Genomic DNA, 11,526 nt, shown 5'->3' with positions numbered 1-11,526 from the left:
TTGGTGTGAGCAGCCTCTTATATTTCTTCCTTCTCTCGGTTTTGGCATTTGGTATCCCTTGGCGCCTTATTTCTTCTCACCTTCACTCGCTATTCACCCTAAATCCCTCCCCCTTTTCCCCCTGTCTCATCTATCCTCCCTCTGCACCTCTCTGTCCTTCCTTCCTTTCCTTTTCTTTTTTTCCTCAATTTACGCTACCTTTTTTCTATTTTAACTTTCCAGATGTCAGAGGAGATAAGGATCAGGCAGTTGCCCAGTCCTATTGTTCTTCGAAAGAACGGAGCCGAAGTCTGGAGTCTGACAGAGGCTTTCCCCTCTCTCCTCTTTAGAACACAAGCATGCTCAAAACCAAGCTAGGATTGCATATGTATGGAGGGATCAGGATAGCTGTCAGAAGAATGCGCTTTCGTAAGATGAGTACCTCATGTGTATGGCCAGCCTTAGTCTAGCACTGTAGGGGGACAGTATTATTACTGGTGACACTACAGGGGGCATGACAGGGGTGCATTATAACTACTTGGCCATGACAAGGAGGCATTATAACTACTGGGAGCAATACAGGGAGACATAAGTAATGGGGGAGTAAAGAGGGACATTATAACTACTGGGGGCACTACCATAATCTTAAGGATCTACAGGGTTACATTATAACTGCTGGGGCAATCAATGGGCAATCAATCATATTTCACATTCACAAAGCTAGTAGGCCTATCTGTTTTAAAACGCCAGGGCAGAATTTCAGTCACAGTTTGGCCCTGGGTAGACTGGTAGGACCTTTTGCACCAGCTTTTGCCTAAACTGTAAATTATTAGACATGCATCTGATATGTGGAGAAGAAGAAATTGAAGTTTATTCTTGCAAGGACAATACATTTAGACCTGGGACTGTCCCTGCTCTTCAGGGACAGTTGACCTGTATGCAAGTTTACTAGTTATGAGATATGGATATAACCTGTCTGGGAAGATTGTGGGTGGGTTGAAAATATAAGATTAATAATGGAACACTGATATGAAGTCAGGAACTTGTATGAGGGGGAAGAGAACCAGATGATTCTATCTATATCAGGTGTCTAGGGGGTTTCTGTGTAGGACATCAGTAGGGGCTGATATCTGCTGGAGGGATTGGAATTTGAACACTTAAGCTCTTATCTCTTGCAGCACTTTAGGGCCATCTTTGGTTCTCTGCCTCTGGCTTGGTCCTATTTTAACTGTAGTTCAGATAAAGAGCGGTATAAAAAGTGGGGGTTTGTGAACTGAGGGGCACTGGACAAAAGAAGACATCAGAGATGGTAAGTGGCTGCTGTCTTATATACATGCCATATGTATATTCAACTACATTCTAGGTAAAATAACCTACTGTATATATTTTACCACTGACACATGTACTAAGCTCTACAGAAAATACTTTCCATGACTACTTCTAACCTGCAGGAATAGTCTAAGGGAGTGGTGGTGAACCTATGGCACGGGTGCCAGAGGCGGCACTCAGAGCCCTCTCTGTGGGCACTCACACCCTGTAAAAAGTTTATGGTGTACCAATATGCCTTAGAATTTCCCAGCCATTCATCAGCACAGGGCGCGCTATAAACAGCACAGGCAGCGCACTAAAGGATAAAGAACATGGAAGATATACTGTACTGGACTGTAGTATTCAGGTTAAATTGCCGTGTTGGCACTTTACGATAAATAAAGGGGTTTTGGGTTGCAGTTTGGGCACTCGGTCTCTAAAAGGTTCACCATCACTAAGGGTTACAAGACTTGTGCCTTGAAATTTTTGGGAAGTTACCGTACTGAAAAAAACTCTCCTATACTACATTAGATTTTAATTCCTTGCGATTTCTAGAAACTCATTTGTATCTGTTTAGCAAATGCCCTGGGGACTAGGGTACTTTTCTGGATGTCCCTGCATGAAGAGCATGTCATGCATGAGGCCATCATAGAATTCCTGCTCATTTGTGTATCTTATTGATTGACATTCTCAATCTGTACAGCCATACTGTGAGGAGCATGTGAAACCTCCAGTACTGGATAACTGTAAAGTGCAAAAGTCTTAAAAGGAACCTGTCATGATGGAAATGCAGTGCAATCAATCAGCATCATCTTATAGAGCAGGAGGAGCCGAGCAGATTGATATATAGTTTTGTAGGAAAATATTCAGTACTTTATTGAAATTCTTGCTTCTGCCATGCTCAGGAGTCCAGTGGGTGGTCTTGTATATATAGCTGCCAATCACTGATTAAGACCACCCACTGGATTCTTAAGCAGAGAAGGAGCAGGTATTCCAATCAGTACATATTATATAAAATCGTTGAGAATTATAATGTTCCCCCTATGATATGCCTAACAGGTTCCCTTTAAACATGATCTGCCATAGAGACAAGCCGCTCTTTAAAGGGGAGTTGTCAGCAAGAAATGCACTATTACACCAGGCACAAGGCCTTGTAGGGCTAGCTCAGCTGAATGTAATGATACCTCACTTAGTGATCTGCTGCTTCATTCTGGAGAAAAAGTACTTTCAATCCATATGCTAATGAGCATTTAAGTGCACCAAGGGCAGGTCCAAGCCACCCTGTGCACCCTTGCTCTTCCTGCTTCCTCTGCCAGCCCCTCTCCTTCTTGATTGACAGGACCAGGTTCTTGTATAGTCCTCTTGTCTGGTCCTGTCAAGTAGGAAGGAGAGGGACGGGCTGGCAGAGGAAGGAGGTAGAGCAAGGGTGCACAGAGTGACTTGGGTCCGCCATTGGTGCACTCAGCTGCGTATGTGTATATGCAGTGGTGTATGTAGAGAAGTATGGGCCCCATAGCAAGGATCAAACCAGGCCCCCCACACAGGACAGAAGGGTTTCTGCCTAAACCCTTTTCAATGACCCTTGGGCCATTTTTTCCACTGCCTCATTTGCTAAAAGTTGCTCCTTTAGAGGGTACAGTCCTGACCAAATTTTCACCCCCAGTAGAAGAGGGAATAATCCCATCTGGGCTCCTCTTGCCCTCGGCCCTATAGCAGTCGCATGGTCTGCCGCTATAGTAGTTACGTCCTGTGTATATGGATTAACAATACTTTTTCTCCAGAATGAAGCAACCGATCGCTAAGTGACAAGTATCACTATGTTAAGCCAAGCTAGCCTTAAAAGGCATTGTGCCTACTTTAGCACTTAGGGTGGTATTTCAGTAGTGCCAAGTTATTCCCTATCGCCATACCTCCCAACGCCTCTCAAAGTGAACGGGGTGGCAGGTCGCGCACGTGCACGCCACCTCTACAGGAGTTACAGAAATAGCTGAGCACTGCCTCTATGGAACTCCCATAGAGATGAATGGAGCAGCAGCGTGCATGCCCAACCTGGCGTTCCATTCATCTCAGGAGGGTACATGGTCCTAGTTCTCATGATCAGTGGGTCTCCCAGTGGTAGGATAGGGGATTACTTGTCAGCACCAATATACCCCTTTAATTTAAATAGATGTCCTAATAACACTTATGTAGTCAGTGCCCTCAAATGTCTGATTGAAGTGCATAAGGAAGCATGTCCTGTGTACACAACATGGGGGTTTCTATTGCTCTTCTATTCCATGCTGTCTACTACACAACTGTGAATTCGTCTTCTACTTCACATACACGTCTACATTTCTTTCTCATTTTAGCCACCTTCTATGGTTTAAGTGTTTTATTCTTACTCCTCCTTCTATGTATTGTTTTGTAGGCTAGCAGGAAAGCAGTGACACGTGGCAAGGCCGCAGCTAAACGTGCCCAGAGAGGGTCCTCCAATGTCTTCTCCATGTTTGAGCAGTCACAGATCCAGGAATTCAAGGAGGTGAACAAACCTTTTGAATCAGACCTAGAGCTTCAGTGAATTTCTCTACACACCTGTAGGCTTGGAAGAAATTGCTAACCAACGAGGACAATGAAGAGGATTCTGTTCAATGGTCTTGAAGTTGAATACAATATCTAAAAAGGCTTTGGCCAACACCAAGCACAGTATATAAGTCCTTATGTTGTCTTGAAGGGGTTGTCCAGGACTTTGATATTGATGGCCTATCTCCAGGTGTCCAACAACCCACACACATCCCTCTCCATTGTGCAGTAACTACAGTAACCAGTTCCGTTCACTACACAATTGATAGAGCATAGCATAGAGGGTTTGGGGGTGCCGATCAGATTATGATGGCTTGTTCTGAGGATAGGTCATCAATATCAATCCTGTACAACCCCTTTAAATGGAGATTCCAGTGAAGCATTAGATCAGTAGGTGTCTAATAAGTATCTCTACCGTACCCCTCAGCTGTATGGCCATGACTAAGAGGAGTTTTTGTGGAGTGGTGGTCGAGCATGTGCCCTGCTGTTCCATTCAAAGTCTGTGATGGAAACAGTACATTGATAGGGGTCCCTTTGATCTCAACCTCACCAATCTGACATTTATTAACTATTGAGTGGATACGTGATTTTTTTGACTCGACTATCCCTCTAAGTCCAGTGGCTAAAGATTCTGTTCAGTTGTTTCTGATAATGGGAAAGTTGGGTGACAACCAGAAAAGTATCATTACAGCTCAGATGGGTTTCCCCCTCCAGCATTCACCCTGCTTTCTCAGAAACTGGTGTAAAGTAGAACTGGCTTAGTTGCCCATAGCAACCAATCAGATTCCACCTTTTATTTTTCAGAGCTCTTTTGGAAAATAAAAGCTGGAATCTGATTGGTTGGTATGGGCAACTAAGCCAGTTTTCCTTCGCACCAGTTTTGATAAATCTCCTCCATAGTTTTTCCCCAGTAGAGGAACTGTGTAAAAGGAAGGCTGTCTTTGTTGCCCATAGCAACCAATCAGAGCACAGCTTTCATTTCTCAAAGTACTCTTGAAAAATGTAAATTGTGCTGTGATTGGTCGCTATGTACTGCACATTAGATAGAAGTTGGTTGATGGTTAAACACCAGTTGAACAAACAAACATCTGGTGAACGTTCCCTTCTCAGACACGACCATATACATTTTAGTCTATATTGGCGGTAACAGTTGTTCAGATTGCCCGTACACGTCCAATGAAACCGGGCGAAGGACGAAAGACATTTCTGGGAACATTCTTTCAAAGAAATATCTTTCATTCAACTATCGTATGAAAATATTAAACATGGCCGACTTCTTTTCAAACAATAATGTTCTGTGAACAATGGGCTAAAACGTTCATTTGTTGTTAAATTTCAACCACCAAATGTTTGTTTTGGTTGAAATCTTCCGTTTTGATCAACTCTAGACTAATGTGTATGGCCACCTTTAGACATTTCTCATGAATCTGCCCACTGTCTTTAAATGTGCTATCCAATCCCTATAATGCCCCCCAAAATCCCAGAGCCTCTCATACTGGTCATACCGGCACCCGCATCACATTTGATGCCCACATGGTCACCGCATCTCCCTGTCGTGCGGATTAAAACATCCGGCGACGGGAGGGGGGATGGGGGGGTCAGCCAATAGCAAGCCACGACGGAAACAAGCCTCCCTAGCATTGTGGTTGACGCTGGGGGGGATCGTTAACGTCACGGCCTCCTATTGGCAAACCCCCCCCCATCGCTGGATCTTTTGATCCGCATGATGGGGAGATGCAGGGGCAGCCGTGCGGCATCAGAAGCGACACGGGTGCCGGGGAGTGGGGTAAGTATGACCTGTCTGAGGGGCCTGGGGATAACCCTTTTAATTACTTCCATCTTGTACTATAGGAGAATGCCATACCATTTTATGTTTTTTTTCTTCTGTTAGGCTTTCAGCTGTATAGACCAGAACCGGGATGGGATTATCAGCAAGTCTGACCTCAAAGAGACCTACATGCAGCTGGGTAATTAATTCTTTTTTACCTCTAAGGTATCAAATAACCTAATGATTTTTGATCCTAAAATGAAATGGGTATTCCAAATATTGGATGGCCATGACATAGTTAATAGCTTATACTGATCTCGCTGAACCCCCACCACTGTCCTTTCCGATGCAGCAGGAAATTGCCTCATCCAGTCAATGGCTGAGACAGGAACAGGCAGTGTAGAGATGCAGGGACTCGAACACCGCCGGAACACCATCAGAGGGGGATTGGGGAGGTGAATATAAGCTTGTTTATTTTTTTAACCATTTCATGGCTATCTAAGATCTTTTTTTTCTACCGAATATGCAGCAAGCGTGCCGGGGGAGGAGGGTAGTGGTTGTAGTGGCAATGATAGGCGTAGTGGTGTTTCAGGGTGGCCATCCTCACTCCAATGCTCCCTGGGGTCATGCAGTGAAATGGAGAGCACATCCTTTCTTCCCTCGGGGCACAGCTGAACCTTTTGGGGGCTCCTGCCTGGTGTTGGGTGGGGTGCACATGATGTTAGGTACAGTAGATGGCTGCAAGGGAGGAGGCTAGATGTAGGGGCCTGCAGATGATGATGTAGTCAATGGACAGTCCTGTTATTTATAATAAAGTTTCTCTTTTCTGAATTGATGATGGGAGTAGTAGTAGTACAATTAGCAGCAATAGGGACAGTTCCAAAGTATGTTACAGTGTATTCTTTTCCCAATAGCTGTGTACAGGGAGTAGTGATGGTAGTAGTAGTCCTCCCGGAGTCTCTCTCTAAGTACACTTTGCAATCTTTCCAAATGATCACAGGCATGCAATTCCATTCTCATTAACCCTTTCTGCCGTTCCAAGTTCCAGGGTGGGGATCTTAGATCCAGGTGGCCAGTCCGTCTCAAAGTGTGGTGGGCACCGAAGCAATATACCCTTTCCACAAGCAGTAAAGTCCTATAGCCATAAATGTGTGGTGCCTTACTGTCTCAATCCAGCATGGCCTTGATGGTTCTAGATCTTCTCAGAATGTCTGTTCTCTTTCACTCAGGGGTAGTTAAGTTGTTCTCAGGCAGCCTTTAAGTCTCAGGAATGGTGTTTCCTGGATAAGGCTTCTCTTTGGGCCTACTTGGCAGGAGCTTACACATGTAGGTCATGTAGGACATGTAGCTTTTCTCAGCTAAGACTCCCTCTAGCCATGGGCTGGACCAACCAATCAACCTGAAAAGTAGGCTAAGGCTACTTTCACACTAGCGGCACGGACCTCCGGCAGGCTGTTCCGTCGGGTGAACAGCCTGCCGGATCCGTCCTGCCGCTAGTGACCGTGTGCCTCCGGACTGCCGCTCTGTCCCCATTGACTATAATGGGGGCAGGGGGCGGAGTTCCGGCGAGGCACGGCAGTGCACGGCAAGAGGCTGCCGGAATACAACGACGACATGTCGGACATTTATGCCGTGCCTCGCCGGAACTCCGCCCCCATTATAGTCAATGGGGACGGAGCGGCAATCCGGAGGCACACGGTCACTAGCGGCAGGACGGATCCGGCAGGCTGTTCACCCGACGGAACAGCCTGCCGGAGGTCCGTGTGAAAGTAGCCTAAGACTGCCAGTGTTAACTTGTTGTCCTTACACAACCATTTGGGACATGGTTCATAAACAGATAAGCACTTTGAACATTAAATCACAATATTTAACATATGAAAATCAATGAACTTCTAGCAGTGATCTGCAAATACCCCTTTAATAATTCCTCAGATGGCAAATGTTGGGGGTCAGGCAACTGTTCTGGTACATAATAGATCATAGGCCATAAATTGTAGGTTTGAACAACCATAATCTCATGTGCTTGACTGTATTAAAGAGGTTCTTCCAAGACATTGGTGGCACATTTCTAAGATATACAATCAGTATTTGATCAGTGGTGGTTCAAAAATTGTGACAACTACTACAGCAGACTTCTCATGTGCATGACTGGACATTGGTGGCACATTTCTAAGATATAAAATCAGTATTTGATCAGTGGCGGTCCAAACATGGTGACAACTACAACAACAAACTTCTTCTCCCGTTGACTGCACTTGGCTTTCTCTGCAGCCCATTGAAGTCAGTGGCCAATCATGCAGTCACTTTGAAAAGGCCAGAGAGAACAGGAGGTGGAGCGGCATGGTGCTTTCCTGCGTCAACTCCATTAAAGGGTTAAGGAACGTTCCCAAAACTTTTCATATGTCATATCAAAGGTTTTGATCTGTGGGGGTCTAAGTGCTATGATACCCATGATCGCTAGCAGGAGGAGAGAGAAGCACTCACATATCGCACTCTCTCTCTCTTCTCACTGCAGGAGGGGAAGCAAGATGGACACAATAGAAAGTTTATGAGCCTGTCTCGTATCTGTCCCCTGCAGTGAGGAGAGAGTACAACATGGGAGTGCTTCTCCTCATTCTAGCAAACAGTGGAGGTCGCAGCACTTAGACCTCCACCTATCAAAACTTTTAGTCAGTCTCTATGACATATCAAACATTTTCTGAAAGCTCAGTGACCCTTTAAGTCCTTGGGCCATTCTGTTTATGGGTAACAATGATGGCCATTTCAGGCCGGTGAGACATTTCATTTGTGTCTGCAAACTGTTACCATCTTTTATTACCATGCATTGCATGAACATTCATGTATCCAGAAAAAATGATGACAAAAGTGATGTTCTATTCAAGAAACCGTATGTGAATCCTTTCTTGTTCAGGTAAAATGAACGCAAAGGAGGAGGAGCTTGATGAAATGCTGAAGGAAGGAAAAGGTCCTATCAACTTCACTGTGTTCTTGACACTGTTTGGAGAGAAGCTTAATGGTGAGTCCATTAATCATCTTCATGACTTCCCTTATCTTCCTTCCTGGAGGGAATACTTAGCGACAGGGGCAAACAGAACTGCTGCAGGCCATGCCCACCCTATTCAGCCGATGGGTGCATTAAAAAATCAGTGGTCGTGACCTGCAGCGTGCAGTTGTTAGCAGCACATTGTCCTGCGTAAACATGGATGTGCTGCTGACAATAATGAAAGTGTATGTCGTTGCTATCGTTCGTGGACATACAATGCCAATGATTCCTCCATGTCAATGGAGCCAGACAAGTGCCCACTGACATCGCCGATTGTATCGGGAAAAAAAATCTGCCTCTGTCCATCAAGTGGTGCATCTGAGCAATACATAGATACAACAGTCCCATCCATCCAAAATAATGCCAATTTGTCCCTTCCATCCAGAAAACCTTTTGTGTAGACTCTACAAACCTCAAGTGTCTCCATCACTGGGGCAAGGTCACGTTAGTCTTATCCATCGTCCATTACACTGTAGAAACAAACCGACGTGGAGTCACCATCTAAAGCCAAAGACAATTAAACACTGTAAACCTCATATATAAAAACTATAGGAAGTTGCAGCGTCTTATGTAAAAGTTGTATATGTTATTTCTGCAATGTTCTATGTCCTATTCAGCCATCTCATCTACACAGATGCCTCAAACAGCTGATCATTGGGGGTCCTGGGAGTTGGACCCCTGCTGATCTCATATTGATGACCTATGGATATGTAAATCGCAGAGAACCCCTTTAAGAGGCTGCACTTCTTAATATATTTGGAGCATTTTACTTTTGCTTTCTTTGCATGAAACACCAATCTTAGTAAATGTGCATCATGAGGTGGAAATTATGTAAAAGAATCAATATGCCAAAACAAGTATGTCGGTATGTCAAACTGGAGAAACCAAGCTTGATTAGAGGTTGAGAGGTGTAACATCTATTGTCTGCCACTTACAGTGCTGTTCCAAACACCTCCCCTGCGGCAGTTTAATTACACCTAATAGCTTCAGTTATGCAAATTGCAATCAACATCTTACCTCCATGAGGTCCTTGACCTCAAGTTGATTATGATAAATAGATTATGCCGACTGAGGCATGAGTCATCAGTATTTAATGCTGGAGATTTCTTGTAGTCATTCTAATCCAGTTGGATGAATAGTGAAATATCTTCAGGAAGAAAATACATATTGTGGGAGGTTAGCTCTTCTCCAGGGGTCATTCACACAAGTATCTTCGCCAGACACCAAGTTTCAGATCCAAACATCACTTTATTTGGCACCTCAGCAAAACAAACATAAACGATACAAAATAAACACCTGCCCGGCTAGGCTCTAACTAAACATAACATAACCAGACTCACCTAAAGCACCGTTCACACGCGGTCATAACATGCGGCTTTCCCAGCCCAATGTCCATCAGCCTCCTGGCTGTACAGAGCACCGTTCACACACGGTCTAAAGTCCAGTGCCTTTATGGGGGAGTGTGGCCCAGTAGTCCTCCCGACTCCGGCCTTGTGACCACTTGCGCCCAAGCGTCACGGCGTCCCCCAACAATCCGGCTAGCACCTAGCCCCGTGGCCCCTCAGCCAGCCCAGCTGAGACCACTCTTCCAGAGCCTCCAGCAGGACTGTGTTTCACAAAAACGCTGTCTCCTTCCCCAGACTGGGAGCCACACCCAAGTCCAGCAACAGGATTAAATACCATCCCTGGACATGGGCATATTCCAAAATCCCGGACTGGAGCATGGGGAACAGGCACCCACCCAACACATTGCCTGTTCCCAGTAAAAGCCCGCCCCGGACTAGCTGGAGCCAGCTAAGCTAACTGTCTTGGTGTCCACCAACTAACCTATATCTAGGGTCTTTATTCCACCAAGGCCGGGCCCCTTGGTGACACGCTCCTGGTGCAAACAATACCCCCTTTTCATGCTTCCCCGCGGGACTTTACTGCACCCATCACTATTCACATTGCCACAATATCCAGTGGCTCAGACTTATTACTACTGATATACTATGACCTGGATGAATGAGAACCTTCACAGACACCAAGTATGTAACAATATCTAGACAGGGGTCTTTATGTTTTCCCTGATCTAACAGAGTCAATTAATATTAATTCAGTGGAAATTGCGAACTCAGACTTTTTCCTTTCCCCCCTTCTCTTCCTTCCTGTACCTTCCACCCCCTTTTAGATATAAATCAAAATAAAGAGTTTACAAGAAAAATCATATTAATTCCTGGACAGGGGCGTAGCTATAGGGGGTGCAGAGGTAGCAGTCGCTACCGGGCCCAGGAGCCTGAGGGGGCCCAAAGACCCTTCTGCTGCATAAGAAGACACACAATGCACTGAGGGAAGGGGGGCCCAAGTCTATCTCTTGCACCAGGGCCCATGAGCCTTTAGCTACGCCCCTGTTCCTGGAACACCCCTTTAATGGTTTTATTGGTTATATAGTACTAAATCTAGATACTCATAAGTCCAACAACTGGAGGCAACAAGACATATTTGTGTGACTCTCCCAATATGTTTTCTTCCCAGGGACGGACCCAGAGGATTCTATACTCAGCGCCTTCAAACTTCTGGACCCCAATGCAACTGGAAATATCAACAAAGATGAGTATGTGACTTTGCTTGTTTTGGGGGAGTTCTAGACCAGTGTTTCCCAACCAGCGTGCCTCCAGCTGTTGCAAAACTACAACTCCCAGCATGCCTGGACAGCCTTTGGCTGTGCGGGCATGCTGGGAGTTGTAGTTTTGCAACAGCTGGAGGCACACTGGTTGAGAAACACTGTTCTAGACAATAAAAGTCCAGCTGGGTGTTATCCAGGACACACTTATACAGCCCAAATGGCATGACATGATATGACGCTCACCTTTTTGAGTTGGTTGAGATG

The 11,526-nt window shown here is 45.3% G+C and overlaps 1 protein-coding gene across 1 annotated transcript; it reads left to right on the top strand.

The window, feature by feature from the left end:
- The first annotated feature begins 1,239 nt into the window (after window positions 1-1,239).
- On the top strand, window positions 1,240-11,327 carry MYL7 (myosin light chain 7). Its single transcript, XM_044279185.1, has 5 exons — window positions 1,240-1,288; window positions 3,695-3,805; window positions 5,738-5,813; window positions 8,526-8,630; window positions 11,172-11,327. The coding sequence occupies exons 1-5, from the start codon at window positions 1,286-1,288 to the stop codon at window positions 11,282-11,284; spliced, it is 408 nt and encodes a 135-aa protein (XP_044135120.1). The 5' UTR covers window positions 1,240-1,285; the 3' UTR covers window positions 11,285-11,327.
- The last annotated feature ends 199 nt before the right edge of the window (window positions 11,328-11,526 follow it).

This window comes from Bufo gargarizans, chromosome 2 (assembly GCF_014858855.1).
Source record: "Bufo gargarizans isolate SCDJY-AF-19 chromosome 2, ASM1485885v1, whole genome shotgun sequence".
NCBI lineage: Eukaryota > Metazoa > Chordata > Amphibia > Anura > Bufonidae > Bufo > Bufo gargarizans.
The sequence above is the reverse complement of the archived record's forward strand: the minus strand, read 5'-3'. Positions and strand labels throughout refer to the sequence as shown.

Bases quoted from the DNA above. Each gene is read 5' to 3' on its own strand.
- MYL7 (XM_044279185.1), top strand. The intron at 3,806-5,737 runs GTGAACAAACCT...TTCTTCTGTTAG, and splicing joins AGATCCAGGAATTCAAGGAG to GCTTTCAGCTGTATAGACCA. The intron at 5,814-8,525 runs GTAATTAATTCT...TTTCTTGTTCAG, and splicing joins AGAGACCTACATGCAGCTGG to GTAAAATGAACGCAAAGGAG.